Source organism: Polistes fuscatus, unplaced genomic scaffold (genome assembly GCF_010416935.1).
Source record: "Polistes fuscatus isolate 324 unplaced genomic scaffold, CU_Pfus_HIC Scaffold11, whole genome shotgun sequence".
NCBI lineage: Eukaryota > Metazoa > Arthropoda > Insecta > Hymenoptera > Vespidae > Polistes > Polistes fuscatus.
In genome coordinates, this window is record NW_025113009.1 from 3550633 (window position 1) to 3568381 (window position 17749).

The window sequence follows — 17749 nt, forward strand, 5'->3', positions numbered from 1 at the left end:
TTTTAAAGAACGACATTTGAATTTTTTACGCCATGATTAATTATGAAATACTTCTAAAGTATAAATTATATAGATGTAACGTCAACTTTAAAAGATTACTCGATGGTAGTGCTCTCTAGCGTATAACGTAGCACTACCTTTAATCGCGCGCAAATTAAAACGTGCAATTTATTTATTTTTTTTTCATAATTATTATTAATTTTTTTTAATAATTCCTTACTCGTAATATGAAAATTCATAAGTATGTATAATACAAATGTATAATACAAATATTTTTTATTCGATTCAACATTTGCGTAATGCTAGTGATTTTTCATTAAATTTCTAGGAAATCACTAAGATTTCTCTTGTTGCGCATCCTCCCTTTTAGATGTTTAATTAAAGTATGTTATAGTAAAATGTATATAACAATATATAATACACACGATGACCTGTTTCGTGGTTGGTACTCCTAGAAAGCCGACGAACCTATAATTTTATTGTAATCGAATTAGCAAAATCGAATGACAAGAGTAAGAACATTGATAGTGAATTTAAGGATAGGTTTAGAGAAGAAACCAAGTTCTTATTATTTGACATAGTAAAATATATTTTGAGATAAAGATAAATCCAAAGATTAAACCCTAATGCGAGTAAGAGTAAAAGAAGATTTGCGATTTTGCTTAATAGGTGTGGTGCGAAAGGATATTTACAAATTACTTTAGCCAACTATGCTTCTTTACCTTATAATGTCTCCAGTGTGATTAGTGAAAAAGAAAGAAATAAAGAGAAAAAGAAGAAGAGATGACAAATGAGATTAAAAGAGAAAAACCAATATGAGAAGGTTACAATTACTGTCATGATTTCAAAGATTGTTCGATATTTTTAGTAGGTTATCTAATGTATGTCATCTTCAATACGTGATAAACTTATTTCCAAGATAAAGCTAGATGACATATGTAAGTACATGAGAGTTGGAGTTAACAAATCATTTAATTGGAGTGAAAATGCGGCGGTAGTGATGCGTTTAAAGGGGAAAAATAACGCTAAGTCGTTTCATAGCGTCTATAAGGTGCTTTCTCGTATATGTCGTAAGTACATCTATGGTAATTATAATATTTAATATATTTTTAAACATCTCTCAGATGCATACATATTGTCTATATATATATATACGTATAATATTATATAGGAACAGTGGACAAAGTTCAACTTGATGGTTTCATGGCTGATGGTGCAGTACCGCCATTAAAGAATGGGCACAACTCTAATAATATGGGATTTGCTACACAACCTGTAAGCCCAACTTCAGATGCCACTAGTACTGTATACGCAGTTGGACAATATGCCCCTAAAGTTTTGAGAAATTTAAATGGCCAACGATTAAAGAATCAGTTTACTGATGTCGGCATTGTCGCTGATGGTAGCATCATTCATGCACACAGATCAGTTCTAGCAGCAGGAAGCGCTTATTTCAATGCTATGTTTACTGGTGGCCTTGTCGAAGAACAACAAGAATTGGTGGAAATTCATTCTATATCAGCTTCTATCCTTTCGCTTTTAATAGACTTTATCTATACCGGAAATGTTGATATTACTGAAGATAATGTTCAAGAATTGTTTGCGGCAGCTGATATGCTTGAATTGGACGAAGTAGTTTCTGGTTGCATTACTTACTTAGAACAACAACTTCATTATTCTAATGCCCTTGGAATTTATAGGTACAATTTGTCTGTGGCAACTTTATATTTTCAATCACCAAAAATTTTAATTTTAATGTAATATTTCTCATAAAGGTTTGCAGAAGCACACAATAGGTTGGATCTATTAGAGACTGCCTTACGCTTTATACAAGTCAATTTTCCTCAAGTTTCTCAAGAAGAGGAGTTTTTAGACCTGCCCAAAGAGCATCTTGTTCGTTTTCTCAGCAGTGATTTAATTCATATCGACACTGAATTTCAGGTAATATTGATTTCATATTCACGAGATGATTACTTGAATTTATTACAACAACAAAATATATATATATATATATATATTTTTGTCAGGTCTTCCAAGCTGCATACAATTGGATTATTCATGATATACCTGCACGACGATGCTATGTCTTTGAAATATTAGGTCATATACGGTTGAGACTTTGTTCATTAGCACGTTTAGAACGGATAATATTGGAATGTAAAGATGCCAGTCTTATTGTTGCTTTGCGTTCCATAGAAAAAGATTTAATATGTAACAAAGGATGTCTTGTACCACTTCATGCGCAGCCTAGACTTTGCGCTAAAAAAAATATTTTGGTCATTGGTGGATCTAAAAGGGAACAAGCAGCAGATAGTTGGGGCAGAGCTGCTGAAAGCACTTACGAGAGTATTGAAAAATATGACACTTTTACTGGGTACATTAATTTATTGATTTTCCAATTTTCCATTTTCTTTTAATGTTGCCATAACAATGTTATTGTGGCCATTGCAGCGAATGGAGCGAAGTAGCACCAATAAGCATAGGACGTATATTACCAGGTGTAGCACTTCTAGATGGTAAAGTATATGTAGTTGGAGGAGAACTGGAATCGTGTATCATTGCTAACTGTGAATGTTACGACCCCCGAGATAATGTATGGACATCGATTGCTTGCATGGAAGAACCCAGATGTGAATTCGGACTTTGTGCCTTGGATAATAGCTTATATGCATTTGGTGGTTGGGTAGGGGAAGATATTGGTGGTTCCATAGAAATTTATGATCCTATTAGTAATACCTGGACGCTTGAAGGTGAACTTCCGGAACCACGTTTCAGTATGGGAGTTGTTGCGTTTGAAGGTTTATTTTCTAAAACATATTTATATATATATATATATACACACTATTGATAATACATTATTATAATTACAAATTATTTTTATTCAGGATTAATCTATGTAGTAGGTGGTTGTACACACAACAGTAGGCATCGACAAGATGTGATGAGTTATAATCCAGTAACCAGAGAATGGAATAACTTAGCTCCTATGTTAACACCACGATCCCAAATGGGAATTACTGTTCTCGATGGTTACATTTATGTCGTTGGTGGTACCAATAAAAATCAAGAAGTTTTAAATTCCGTTGAACGGTATTCATTTGAAAAGGTAAATAATATGTTTCATTGTGTTGTAAATATGTAAGAATTTTTGTATATTTTATATATTACATCGCATTACAGAATAAATGGAGCATGGTGGCATCAATGAACATTGGTCGTTCATATCCTGCAGTTGCTGCAGCTGATAGTAGATTATACGTTATTGGGGGGGATCAATCACAAGAAATCAATTTTTACCGTACACAGATAACTATTTCTACTGTAGAATGTTATGACCCACATTTAAATAAGTGGCATGAATGTGCTTCACTACCAACCAGCAGAGGTGAAGCAGCAGCTATTGTTGCTCCCTTTTGAGTGAAATTTTCAAACAAAATTGTACACTTCATACATATTTCGTATACATACACGTGTTCCTCTCTAAACTGCAAATATTTGCAAGTTGTTAATGCGAGCAAGAGCATACACCATGACTAATTGGATGTGTTTTAAAAAAATAAAAAAAAGATCGTGTATTTCAAATTAATAATATATTGATATATATATATATAATATAACATTTTCCTATATATAGACTACGCCTACGTAAAATTTAAGTAATTATTATAATACATAATAACTTCCTTTTGTAATATAAACAAAGTGCTAAGTGATTTGAAAAGAAAAAAGATTAATGATTATTCTACTAATAATGTGACTTATCAAGAAAATATGAAGAGGTTGCATTAATTTTATCAATGCTCCTTTATTAATACAACTGATGATGTTACTCGTCATTAAAAAAAAAAAAGAAAAAATATTTCCACAAATGTTTTAAATAGATTTATTATAAAATGATTTTATTAGTTGTAGAATGGACTGACAACATTTATATTACATATACTCATTTACCAAAGTTATAATATTATTCTACTATAAATTTGTCACGCCAAAATAAAATAAAAAATAGAAAAAAATATATATATACATAATAAAAATTATATCACACGAAGGAAGGTGTTATAAAGAGCTAATACTCGTCAACTGCGAGTTATATTTAAGAACCTATTTCAAGATAAATATATGTATTTTGCTTTTATTCAATGACCCGCGCATGTGATCTCACTTTTTGTGAGTCTATCACTGTTTAGCATAATATTGCTTATACAGCTAAATTTATTTGAATTGAAAGGTAAATGTTAATAAAAAGTATACATTTCTTATATAAGATTTCTTTTGTTTCGTTGAGTAATCGATGATTAAGTCGATCTATCCACGAACTTTTTATTTTAGCCCATTTAGATAATTATATATCTAATCTCTATCCACTTTTTAAATACATCATATAAATAATTTTAAAGTTTTTTATAATATAGATATTCTAAAATATTTCGTTTAGACGTAAAATAAGTAATCGTCGGGTTTTATTTTGCTTTTTCTTTTTTTTTTCATCTTTTTTTATTTAAAATTTTCGACACATCATTATATATATACATTACTCTTGCCTACATTCATTTAAAAACTGCTGTTACATTACATGTTATAGACATACCTATAATCTCTTAAAATAGTTTAATTGCGACTATATATATACTCTAAATCTTAAAAAGTGAGAATTCAACGATCGAAGATAAAATCTGTTTTAAGGTAATAATTTTATCTTTTTAATTTTTTTTTCTTGCTCCGTTTACAATAGTACAAAGAAAAAATTAAGATGATCATCAAAATTGAAAGAAAATTTCTTTTTATTTTCCTAATTAAATTCAAGTTATAATAAATAAAATTTAATTATATATATATTTCTTTTTAAACTCGCTTAAAGTCTAAGGAAATTTTTATTTTTATCACGAATCTAAAATTGTTTTTTTCTTTGCAGTATAGGAAATATTATTGCATTCTCTACTGATAGCATTTTACATGTTTTAATGAATTTCTCAACTTGTCCTTGTACATTAAATATTAATATATATATATATATATATACTTTGTACGTATATATACATATATATTATACGTATGTATATGTGTATATATAATATACATACACATAGATGTATGCGCGACTTTCTATATTTCGCATACATTTGACGAATACGCGTTACACATATAACGACGCAAAATATATTAGGCACAATTTTTCTTTAATGTCGATAAATTTTAATGTCATCATTATTTTCTTCACTAATAATAACGGAGCAAAAGAGCGGTACGTTACATACAATGGTTTTTAAAATTGTTAGAAGATTTTTATTTATATTGCGAGAAAATAAAAAAAAAAAGAAAGATCGTTAATTCAATTTAAAAATAAATTAATAACAATTGAGGATAAGAAGATGGTGAAGCAAAATATAAAATGAAATATAAAATATAATGTTATATACCATTTTGTTCTCAATGTGCGTGTGTTCTATTTATTATACTTAAAAGTATATTACTTTAAAAACTAATCTTTATTTTTATTCGGAACTAATATTATTTTTCATGAATATACGTTTTCTTAAAAGTGTTAAGAAACGTAATGTAAAATATAATATTTTATTAACAAATTTTTAAATATTATATTTTAATGAAATGTATAATAATTTATAATAATTATTATTATTATTTAGACAAATTATTGTTCATTTAAATATTTCTCTCGATAATATACTATTCATAAATACAATAATATATCATTGTATTTATATTTCATTATCAATAATATATTACTACCACTTTATCAACTAAACATAAAGAAAACAAAGTTAAAGAGGTATAGTAAACAAAATTAAAAGTTTATAGGCAAAAAGCTTTTAAAAAGAAACGTATATTCGAAATATATGAGAAGTATACATTTATAAAACTGCAAAAGCAAGTATGTATTTGTTTGTATTTTTCTTTCTTTTTAATATTATCTTTATACTATGACGGGGAGATAGCATAATAACATTACTCGTGTTACAATGTATTTGTTCGTTTTGTTTCTTTTTTTCTCTTGTTTTATATAAAAATAGTATCTCCTTTAAAACTTTTGTTATATGCAACTCTCGAGAATCTAGTTGCGTATACCCTTGTATAGGCTCATTTAAAAAAAAATTCAAAAAAAAAGATCAAAGAATAACAATAAAAATAAGAATAGTTTCCTTTTTCTTTTTGAAAATTTAAAAATTTAATTTTCTGGACACCTTTTTATAGAGAGATAGAGAGAGAGAGAGAGAAAGATGAATAGAAACAATAATAAAAAATAAAACAATTTGATTTATCGCGAATAATATAAAATCGTTTCTAATATAGATACACAGAGATAGTTCCCGTGGAATAATTTTCTATTATTTATAACTATATGCACGCACATTTAAATGGCTAATGGTTCCCGTATTAATAATATAATGCTGCTTTATAGAATATCAACAGCAGAGAATGTTTTATTTTTTTTTCTTAAACGCCCGAGGCAAAAGGGTGGAAAGAGTAAGGGGTTGAGAGAAGCTTCATCCGAGAGGGATGAAAAAAATCAATTTGGAAATATACAAATGCCTATTTTCGTAATTATAAACAAATATTATTTTTATGCATTGTAAAGTAAATCTTTTTCTTTCTTTTTGTTTTTTTTTTCTTGAACTAAAGTAGATATAATCAAACGAGACTAATAAAGCCGTTGTTAAAATTCAAGAACGAGTGTTTTTCTATGGTTTTTTTTACGATTGGAATTACATAAAAGATTTGTTCGGTTCTTAAGAGAAATTAAATACATACATATACATATACATATATGTATATATATTCCGAACTATAGAAATATACATATATAAAAATTAAACGCTTTATTGTACATTATTGATAATATCAGTCAGCAAATGATCTCCCATAGAATTTGAATTCTATGAAAATATAGACCGCTTTGCATATTTTCATACATTGCAGACCAAGGTCTGACTAATCATCAATAAAACTGCTGTTTTGATGTTTCCAATTTCAATATAATATGTCAATTAATTTTTTTGCTTTTTTTTATTGTATTTTATTTTAGACTTTTTGATTAATTTCTATCTCGATTATGGACAAATTAATAATTTAAATGAAATTTAATTGAACATTTTTTAACACGTTAAACGTTACGTTGCACCGGTCCCTACGAATCTTATGTTCTTCTATAGCTGACAGATCATCGTAGTCTAAACGGAAAGCTTCATGAAAAAAAATCAATGAAAATAGAAAAAGAAAAGTTTCGAGACCCGGTCCGCAATGTTAAAATACATCGTCATATTTGAGATATATGCATTTCATCGAAATTTATTAGCTACATCATTATAACGAATTTAAGTAAATACTAATAAGAATAAACACATGCATACGCACATAAATACACCTACATACATATGAACACATTTCCCTTTGTGCTCATAGCAACAAACATTTTTCACATTTCACAAATGTATAAGTCACAGCGCCGCATAATCTCGCATGCGGTGCATCTCTAATAACTATTTAAGCAATAATTCTTTTCACACTATATCATAATTATCGAAATAAATGGAACTTAATATTAACTACTTTCTTAGGCTCTGAACGCGACATCCCCCTTTTTTATATAATTAAAATCTAAATAAAGATTTATTTTTCTTTCTTTTTTCCCCCTTTCTTGTTTCCTTTCCTTTTCTTGCAATAGATTTGTACCCGCAGTAACAAGACGGTTTTTTTTTGTTTTTTGATACGCCGTGCCGTATCGCAAAGAAGAAGATATATTCGTCTTCTCTCTTTTCATAAACGGATTCTTTCCATTTCTTTCATATTGTATATAAATGTTAAATAAACCTCGGTAAGGCAGTGACGGTACGTTGGTACGCGTATGGCAGAGGAGGTGGGGCGGAAATATGTCCTTGATGTTGACGAGGAAGCGAAGAACGATTTAGACCTACTGTTCCGGTCGAAGGTGAAATATGTTGTAGAATATGTGACGTTCCATCGCCAAGATCTAATTCTTGATGTTCCATCAATTGTAATGCTCCAAACGATGCAGTAGCCATTGCTACATCTGGCATTACTCCGGATAAATGACCATCGCTGCATGAGCTATTTTCTTGTTGCTAGAAAACAATTCCAATCATTCTTCTAATTATTTAAAAAACGTATCTACGTAAGAAAGAAGCCAAAAATTATTCTAAATATATATATTTATATATATATATAAATATTTTATTATTAATTTATATATATATATTACTTACTTTTTATTATTCTACAAAAAATGCAGTTACATTGATACTGTTGCAATCATAAACTTCAAGAGAAAGAAAGATAAAATAAAGAAAAAAAAAGAAAAGAGTTCTAAATAGTATAGAAAACGCCACGGTCTACACCACCAAGGAATGTACACGAATTTTAGATCGAGCTAAGAGAAAGCGTTCACAAATTAATGACATTATTTCTTACCTCTACAAGAAGTCTGTTATTCTCTCCTTCAATAACTACGGCCGGAAGTTCGTGCCTATCAGCGTAAGATGAAGCCGGCCGAGGAAATGTCATATTTCTTCCGTAATACGAAGGTGCGGAAGTTCTCGCATTAATATCCATATCCGGCGAATTAATATCTTCGATTCCAGTCATATTACTATCTTGCTGTTTCATAAAAGACGCAGTGTTCTGCAAAATAGATCAACATTTATATTCATTTATTAGGTGCCTCCCTTTAATCAAATCTTTGTCTTAATTAATTCGATATAATACACATATAAACGAATATAAAAACGATCAAGAAGAAATGCTATCTACTAGAAGATCTATCAAAGAATCTATCGAAGAATCTAATTTGCAAATGTACCGGTAAGTTTGATATTATATATATTATTACGTCAGCGAAATATGCTAATGGAATACATTAACAAACTTATATTGAATGCTAAATTATCATTTTCTTAGAGATACATATAATAATGGATCGCTTTCCAGGAAAGAATTGACGCGTCATTTGGATAAAATAATATTTTGATAAAATAATTTTGTCATTGTTTTTACAATAATTATTAGTTTCTAATAATAACGACATGTTATGAGTCAAACTTTTGTTTAGATAAGATTTTTAAAACATTTATATAGACTCTGTAATGCACAATAATATATGTTATTATTCAAGAGGTAACGTTCATACGTTCCCGGTGAATATAAATTAGAATTACGATTAAATAGTGAATTTAATGTAATTGCAAGGAAGAACGCAATGACAAGGAGGACGATGACTACCCGGTTAGTACATTAATACGAATAAATTGCAACTGTAAATTAACGTAAAGTAGAATGATAACGTCCCACTGCTGTGACCTAACTCTGGCTTTAATCCAGTGAATGCAACTAGTTGAAAAATAGAGATGTCATTAATAGAGTATAGTATGGGGGAAAACAAAGGTCAAAGTCAGGCGCATCGAGTTGAAAGCTTGTCTCTCAGTTCTTGCAGTTCCATCGCGCCTAACTGATCTGTCATGTGAGTCTGCGTTCAATTACTAAACAAACATTTCATTATATTGATAGATGATAATATTTACACAATTTTTACTCGAGTATTCCGACGTTTCTAAGTTTCATCGCTGGTTAAAATTAAATAGTAAGTTATTTTTGAATATCTTTCGCGTATTTGTTAAACGAATCATTTAAATGGAACACGTTCAATTCGCTAATCCTGTTGTTTAATTTATTTTAATTCCCTGAATAAAAATTTAATAAATCGTCATTGTAGTTTGATTAAATATTCATTTATAACTTATCTGTGCATACATAGGCCCAACAAGTTATACAAGAGAATATTAAATAGATACTCTTTGGCCTACAATTCGTTCGGACTTGCGAATGTTACGATAAATCCCTAACAGCAAAGTTTAATGTATTATTGTGTTTAAACGTTCCGTAATATCGAAGACAGCTTACTCTATTTTTAATTGTATTTAATTAATATGTGTATCAAATCTTTTATCCTTCTCTCTTTTTTGGACAATTTATATTTTTATCGAATAAATTTTGAGCGATTATTATCTCAAAAACGTAACTAAAAAAACAAGTGACGATTTCATAATTAATAATTATACTTCATTGCATGTCTATCCTAATAAATAACTTGGAAAATAACAGATAGTTTTTGTTCTCACGCACAATTGCATACCGCACATCAGCACGTCAGAATGCTCATTTCGAATGTTCTCTTAAAAACACGCTAATACATATTATCAAGCAATATTGGAATTGTAAGTTGTTCGTTTTACAAATAAGTTTATTATTTCAAATGTTTTAAAAATAGAAAAATAAAAAAAGCCTAAAAATAAATTTTCTGATATAAAAAGAAATATGAAATAGAATCGAATTTTATTTTATTACGCGATTTGAAACTATTTGGAAACAATAAAAGAAAGAAACGAGAAAAAATCTATAAGATAATCCAATTTATTTATTTATTTATTTTCATATGAAGCGTAGAAATTGTATTAACTTGTGAAGCTATTTTTTTAAAAAAGGATATATACTTTACACCGATAAGATACCCACGAAGAATATATTTCTCGGTATGTGATAGGTCTTATCCAATCATTAAATTGTTTATTGTGGTTAAATCGCGTAGGAATATATCTCATGTGCAAGTACTACATTTGTCATTTAAACCTTTATAAGATAACTATACTTAAAGAGAGAGTGTGAGAGAGAGAGAGAGAGAGATATAAACGAAGTAAGTTTTATGATAGAAAATAATTATTTTATAAGTAGGCCATCATTATGAGCTGATTTCCCGTATCAATTTATTGATAGATTATACGAATCGCTTACGTCGTCAATTTTATGTGATAAATTCTCCTATCTTTATATCGTTACGATTAATATCGTTTTTATTATATTATTATAATATTAGATCAATTTTATTTGCAATACTTGATAATAATATATATGTGCCGGTAACTAGATCAAACAATTGAACAAGTTAATTTTACACACACACGCGCGCGCGCGCTATTTATTTTATATTATTATATTATTTATATTATAAAATAAAGCATAAGAACATAATTTTGTTTAATTTTGCGACTTAAGCCATTGTTATAGTTATTGAAAAATTATAATAAATGTATCGTGGCAACTTATTTCCGAGAAAGATAAAGAACTTTTGTTTGAAGTTTATCGCTTATGTTAAATAGTTTCTAACTGTTAAATATTCATGCATTAAACGCCGAAGACAACACAACGCAACGCAACGCAAAAGCGATAGATTCTAACGCGAGCGAAAGAGTTCTCATTTTTTATTCATTGTAACCGACACAAAAGAAGTCATTTACATGTTCAGAATAATAATAAATTCATTCAGAATTAATTTATCTATTTATTCATACTTTGTTATTAGTTACGGTAAATTAAAATTTTGCATATCAAATTCAACTATGATATAAAATATCTATTTAAAAACTTTTGACATAATATAAAAAATAAATATATATACACCTAATTTTCTGTTTTTACACGAACTTCTTTTACACGATTTTGATTTAACACGATCCACCCAAATTCTAAGAAGTAAATTTTACTTTACTTTTATTTTTTTTTATTTTTATAACTGCGACATTGAAGACGAGGAATTAATTTTGCGTACAAATCAATAAATGGTAAGTTATAGTTTTAAAATGTAACCAAAATATTACATGTAACTCCTCATGTTAGAAGGAGTCGGTCAGTGAGGCACATCTCAGATTATTTTCAAATTTTACACACTTTTAGTAGTCCATAAGAATATTCATTGTGCCCTTAAACAGAGCGTATATATTCAGCCGTTTGCGAAAAAACGCGGATTGGAATTTGACAATTAATAAAATCTTATTATGCGGAACTCATATTATCTTGCCTAATTTTTGTATTCATGAATTAGTGACATGTTTTTTTCCTTTTTAAATGATAATTTACTTTGTATGATACATGTGCAATCCTTATGAAATAAAATGTTTAAGATCCTGACATGAAAATTTATGATTTATTGTATTATTTTTGCTGATTAAATAAGACTGGAACTAATCTTCTATTTTTCTATAGATGCAATATATTTTTTTACACGAATATTTTTTACACGTATTCTTCAGGAACATATCCATCGTGTAAAAACAGAATTAGATGTATATATATATATATATAGAGAGAGAGAGAGAGAGATATAAATCTATAGTTTTATCGTATTTTAAAAAGGATAGATAAATAAAAGTAAGTGTAATAGTCATTGATATTTCATCAGACCTATTGTATTCAACACTCCCATTCGATTTTTTTAATTAGAAAACATTTCGTACTAATGTAACGTTAGGTATACAGTTAAATTAAATGTTACTTTAATTGTTGTATTTTTTAATTTGCTAATCGCGATTATTTCGACAACAATAAAAATACTCCACCCTGATATTTTTATATATCTATTTTAATTTAAATGTATGATGATAAAAACTATCGCATGCTTTGTTATAGGGCAGAAATGTGCGAACTAGAAACGTCGCTACCAATAGAAGACTTTGAGGGGCTTATGAAACAATCACTTGGGTCTGGTTTAGAAATAAAGAACGTAACATGGAAACATTTAACTGATCCAGGAGAAAATTTTGGCAGTCTTATAATGGCAGTTACTGTCAATTTCATACAAAATTTTTCATCAAAGACGATGAATGTAGTTGTTAAACTTCCACCAGACTCTCCCTATCAAATGGATTTATTTAATAGTCCATTGACATTTAAAAAAGAATTGAAATTTTATAGTGACGTTGCACCAGCACTTGCGGATATTTTTCATTCGCTTAATTTGAAAAATGAATTTTTCATACCACGTTTCATTGGGGGAAGATTAGGTTTAAAAAGTCCTGACAAATTTGATTCTCAGGCTGCCATTATTTTAGAGAATCTTACATTATCTGGTTATACCGTAGAAGATCGAATTATGGGAATGGATTTGGATCATGTTAAATTTGCTGTTAAAAAATTGGCTGAGTTACATGCAATGATAATTGGTTTAAAAGTCAAGAGACGAGATTTCTTTGAAAACGCTGTACTACCTAATCTAGTACCCCCAGGTAATGAAACTGCGCTGAGGGCTCTTAAGGATATGCTTAATAAAGCTCATGAAAATTTAAAATGTATAGAAGAAGCTAAACCATATTTAGAAAGTATTGAAGCTACATTAAAATCTTTCAGCATGGATACTGTAATTAATAAAGAAGATTTATGGGCAACAATTGTACATAATGATTTTTGGGTTAACAATATGTTATTTCGCCATGATGCTTCTGGTAATATAATTGATTTAAAAATAGTTGATTTTCAACTTTGCATTTATAGCTATGGCATAGAAGATCTTATATTTTTCTTAATATCAAGCTCTAAAAAAGAAATTATTGATAATAACTTAGATGATATGATTGATTTATATTACGATTCTTTTATTGACGTTTTAAAAACGTTAAAAATCTATACGGAGCATTACAATAAAAGTAAATTCTTAGAATTGTTGAATAAACATGCACATAGAAAATTTTCACAGTGCATTTTTATGGTTCAAGTAATACAAGCTTCTCGAATCAGTCGTTCAGAATTGAAAAATAATGATAATAATGTAGATTTGCTTAAAATAGAATCAAACAATATAGGCAATCAAAAATTGTTACATATAGTGAAAACATTTGCAAGAAAGAATTGGTTATTAAAATAAAATAATATTTGATTTAAATTAAAGGATAGTTCAAATTATGATGCGTGTTATATCATTATTTACTATTATAAACAATATTTATGGAATGTAAATATGTAATTAATATTACATACTAAATTATTTAAATTAGTAAAATAAATCATACTCACTTCTAAGATATCCGCTACCGCATCCGGTAAATTGAACTCTCTAACGACTCTTAGGCGCACCTGCCTATTTATTTCGCTTCGCGAAGATAAAGGTAAATCTATAGCTCGTAGACAACTTGGGGATTGCCTTAATTTTTGTTCCCGTTTAAGCATAGCAGCCATTGTTGATGAATCTGGAACTAAATATTTTTTATAATGTAATATTATTTGCAAGACTAAACAATAAATAGCATAGTTTATTTATAGGAAAAAAAGAAAAACTATACACAACATATACAATACATTCCTGTAAAATATTATCGAAAACTAATTAATATAAATGTAATTGAAATAAAAGAAAATGTAATATTTCAAAAGATTATATAAATAAGTGGAAAATAAAAAGTACCTGGAAATGCAGCTGCAAGTACATCTACACCAGCAGTGCCCATAGTTCTTGGCTTTTCATCAACCATATATAATGCATCTGGTATATCCGCAACATACCGTGTTCTTTGCAATCTGATAAGATCTGTATCATGAACTATCTGTTCCTCGACTAAAGACTACAAAAAATTCATTAAACAATAAATATATTTATTATATAAAATACGTATTTAATATACATTTAATAGAAAATAAGAATTGCTCATAATAAAGTTGTTCATATATTATAAATATAATTATTTGTACCTTAATTTCTTCATAATAAGGCATGAATAATCTTGGTCTAACAAAAAACCCATTTTTCTTTCCACCTCTTATCCAAGCATTTGTATATATACTATCTCTTCCATCTCCTATCATGTGACTAGGAGGAGTAGAAACCAAGCCTCTTCTGATAGCCTAATAATAAATAAAAAAACAATTAATTATTTTATTCTTTATCTTTTATATTCTTTTCTAAGTGACTTTATATATAAAAAAATACTAGTTATGTATCTTATATTTAATTATTAAAAAAATAATATCTCACCTGAGTTAATACTTCACTGTTGTGTGGCAAGATATGGTCAATTCTGACAAGTGGTAGTAATTCACTAAGTATTTCCCGTAATTCAATATCACTAAGATCTTTCTTTTTAACTCCCTTTCTTGTTACAGAGTGTACCGTATGATTTAATAAATTTGGTTCCCTATCTTCCATACGTCGAACTAATTCATGTTCGCCCCATTTTAAAACTGCCTGTAATATTTCCAACTCACTTGCTTGTAGAAAATGACTTTGCAAAACATTAACTAGATGTGCATGATCCAATTGATGAAGAATCGACGAAGAAGCGATTGATTGAAATTCTTCTCTTAGATAATGTAATGCTTGTCTATGAACCCATGCTGATCCGTGGGGTTGACTACCCCATCTATAAAAGAGAGAGAAAGAATAATTATTTTTAATTATACCATTGCATTTCTATATTTTTTATTAACGAAAATAAAATATTGTATCTAAAAGTATTCTTATATTTAATATATGCATGATAATATTATTTTACTTTTAAAATGAATTTACCTGAGTACTGTTGGAAGTGATTCTAATGTCAGACAATCTAGAATAATATCTTCACAGCCTTGAGATAATATATCTAACTCAAGAAATCTACCAATTTGATATAATTCCATTGCTTCTTCTAAAGGACTTGGTCTCATTCTCCCTGTATGAGTTAAGGCTTGCACCTATTAATTTATATTGTAAGATATAAGAAATATTATATTGTAATAATGTGAATATATAAATAATGTAATTACCTCACCAAGACTACCTGCACTATTTCCACAACCATTGCCTCTCAGTATTAATGAGAGATCGACGGTATCTAAATAAACAGCATGTAACAAAACTCTAGCATATCTTTTCGGTATTACACTTTCATCCAAAATAATTCTAGTAGGTATATGTAACGTTCTTTCCGTACGATCTTCTCCGGACTTGGTACGCCTTTGTATCAAATTTCTAAAAAATGGCGATCTCGCAGAAAGTATTGCTTTATGGCATGGTAGCTCTAACTTCGGTCGAAATCCGTATTCAGAACACCCGCTGTCTGGTCTTTGACAATCGCTGTCTGATGTAAATACTAATGCAGCATCAGCATAATCACCGGTATCAAGTAAATATCTAAGATCTTGTTCTAAAGGATGTAATGACCCAAATTCTTCCCCAAGTCGTTGATATATATTTGTTCCAAATGTTGCATCATGTGGACAAATATCACCAGTGTACAGGTATCGCAGTAAAGCAGAAAATGTCTGAACTTCTAAATTAGGTGTTCTCAAATCTAAACATATTCGAGCACCATAACCTACAGCAATAAAGTAAAATAATAAAGACATATATAAAATATTATATTGTTTAATAATTTTTAAATTCTAAAATAATTAATAGAAAAAAGAAATTTTGAATATGTACCAGGATATCCTGCTAATAAATCCCTAAAATATGGACAACGTGCGGATAATATGGCCCTATGAATGGGAAAGCATGCACCTTGATAAACAAGATCGGCATCTGAACACTGCTTGTAATCGTACAGTAAAGATAGATCTTGTTTGAATGTAGCAGCTGGAGGTCTGGCTAATTCTGCTTGAACATGAAGATCCTTTAAAGCAGCTAAGGCTTCGTACTCTTCTAATAGTGCTATTGCCTCTAAATGGCTCCATGTCGATATCATGTCTCTAAAAATCCTGCCGTGATCACATACTTTAGATGAACGACGTTTTCTAATAAATTTTTTACGTAGTGTAGCAAATCCTGTCATTTTCTTTTTTCTTTCTCTATAATAAAAGATATAAACAAATTGATCGCATAATCAGCTTATTAAATATTTTATCTCTTAAATAGAATATTTAATACCTAATAGCAAGTCCATGTTGATCATAATTGCCAGAGGGCGAAAGCCTTGCTGCTTGAACCGAATCTCCACCAACGCTTGGAACACTTGAAGATGCGGATGCACCCATTCTACGGATCATATGAGAAGCATCTTCTCCCCATCCACTCATGAACCAGCAACCTCTTTTATTATCACTATTTGTTTCCCTTGTTTCTCTACTTTGCAATGCACATGGAGTTAAAATCCTCAATACATTCATAGTTCAACTACCAACCTGAAATAATCATATTAAAATACTCTAACAAATTCTTTATTATATAAAAGCAATTATTTATTTTCTTATCTGTAATTTGTTAACAAAGACGTAAATTAAAAGTGATTATCTGTAAGTAAATATGTAAATTTACTGAAAAATTAAATGCCCTATTGTCACATTAAAATGTTACTACAGTATAAAAACAAAACACTGAATGCATACTCAAATGACAAAAGCAAATATGTCTTATCACGGTTATTATTATCAAAAATTCTATTTTTCGTGTTAACATAAAAATAAAAGAAAAAATAAATCATCTCTACTATAACAAGTAAATATATTCCGAATACAAAATATTAAAATGATAGAAAGAAAACTAGATCTAATGACCTATATCGACGATTAACATGAAAACATTGGAACAATTAATACTGAAAATGAATTTTAGTACCTTGGTCCTTTTTAAACATGCCTTTCACCCATCATTTCCACATTTGTACTGTAAAACGTGTTTGGATATAAATTGAAGCCAATGATCATCACAATGCATAACGACGGCCATGTTTACACTCAAACTGCAGTGTATAGTTTAATAAAAGTTCAAAGCGTAAAGAATTTCATTTATATATCCACATATCCATGATAAGAATAACCGTTTAATAACACGATTTAAATTAAAATTAATGATTACATTTATCCGATTAATATAATTTTATTATAAATACGATTTAACTTAATACGAATCAGCTGTTCCATTTTTTCACAAATTATTATCGTACTACACCGTATATGCACTATATTACGAAGCGATGCT

General features: G+C 28.9%; 3 protein-coding genes across 6 annotated transcripts; 2 read left to right on the plus strand and 1 right to left on the minus strand.

Annotated features, from left to right (window-relative positions):
* The first annotated feature begins 415 nt into the window (after positions 1–415).
* Positions 416–3586, plus strand: LOC122526335 (actin-binding protein IPP). 2 transcript variants are annotated; one of them, XM_043649697.1, is made up of 7 exons: positions 416–1085; positions 1172–1700; positions 1776–1941; positions 2028–2374; positions 2452–2798; positions 2886–3106; positions 3181–3586. In XM_043649697.1, exons 1-7 carry the CDS (start codon positions 884–886, stop codon positions 3415–3417), a joined length of 2049 nt encoding a protein of 682 aa, XP_043505632.1. In that variant the 5' UTR covers positions 416–883; the 3' UTR covers positions 3418–3586. The 2 variants fall into 2 exon arrangements, with proteins under 2 accessions (XP_043505632.1, XP_043505633.1); XM_043649698.1 differs by having other exon boundaries at positions 416–1070.
* Positions 3587–7657: 4071 nt separating this feature from the next.
* Positions 7658–17650, minus strand: LOC122526551 (BTB/POZ domain-containing protein 7). The gene is made up of 11 exons (XM_043650037.1): positions 17387–17650; positions 16700–16953; positions 16256–16620; positions 15598–16148; positions 15362–15525; positions 14828–15212; positions 14545–14697; positions 14261–14417; positions 13873–14051; positions 8449–8658; positions 7658–8102 (listed from the first exon to the last, which is right to left on the minus strand). Exons 2-11 carry the CDS (start codon positions 16936–16938, stop codon positions 7821–7823), a joined length of 2685 nt encoding a protein of 894 aa, XP_043505972.1. The 5' UTR covers positions 16939–16953; positions 17387–17650; the 3' UTR covers positions 7658–7820.
* LOC122526548 lies at positions 9387–13761 on the plus strand. Of its 3 annotated transcripts, none has more exons than XM_043650029.1 (2): positions 9387–9493; positions 12493–13761. In XM_043650029.1, coding segments are annotated over exons 1-2 (1233 nt in total). In that variant the 5' UTR covers positions 9387–9491; the 3' UTR covers positions 13724–13761. The 3 variants fall into 3 exon arrangements, with proteins under 3 accessions (XP_043505964.1, XP_043505966.1, XP_043505965.1); XM_043650031.1 differs by having other exon boundaries at positions 9440–9613; XM_043650030.1 differs by lacking the exon at positions 9387–9493 and adding an exon at positions 12343–12353.
* Positions 17651–17749: the final 99 nt, after the last annotated feature.

What these genes read in the sequence shown, in the direction of transcription:
- LOC122526551 (XM_043650037.1), bottom strand. Translation starts at nt 16,938, where the DNA reads ATGAATGTATTGAGGATTTTAACTCCATGTGCATTGCAAAGTAGAGAA. An exon ending in CTTATTATGAAGAAATTAAG is followed by an intron (nt 14,418 to 14,544) that starts GTACAAATAATT and finishes AATTTTTTGTAG; the next exon opens with TCTTTAGTCGAGGAACAGAT. An exon ending in ACTTGCAGCTGCATTTCCAG is followed by an intron (nt 14,052 to 14,260) that starts GTACTTTTTATT and finishes AAAAATATTTAG; the next exon opens with TTCCAGATTCATCAACAATG.
- LOC122526335 (XM_043649697.1), top strand. Translation starts at nt 884, where the DNA reads ATGTCATCTTCAATACGTGATAAACTTATTTCCAAGATAAAGCTAGAT. An exon ending in ATATCGACACTGAATTTCAG is followed by an intron (nt 1,942 to 2,027) that starts GTAATATTGATT and finishes TATTTTTGTCAG; the next exon opens with GTCTTCCAAGCTGCATACAA. An exon ending in AAATATGACACTTTTACTGG is followed by an intron (nt 2,375 to 2,451) that starts GTACATTAATTT and finishes TGGCCATTGCAG; the next exon opens with CGAATGGAGCGAAGTAGCAC.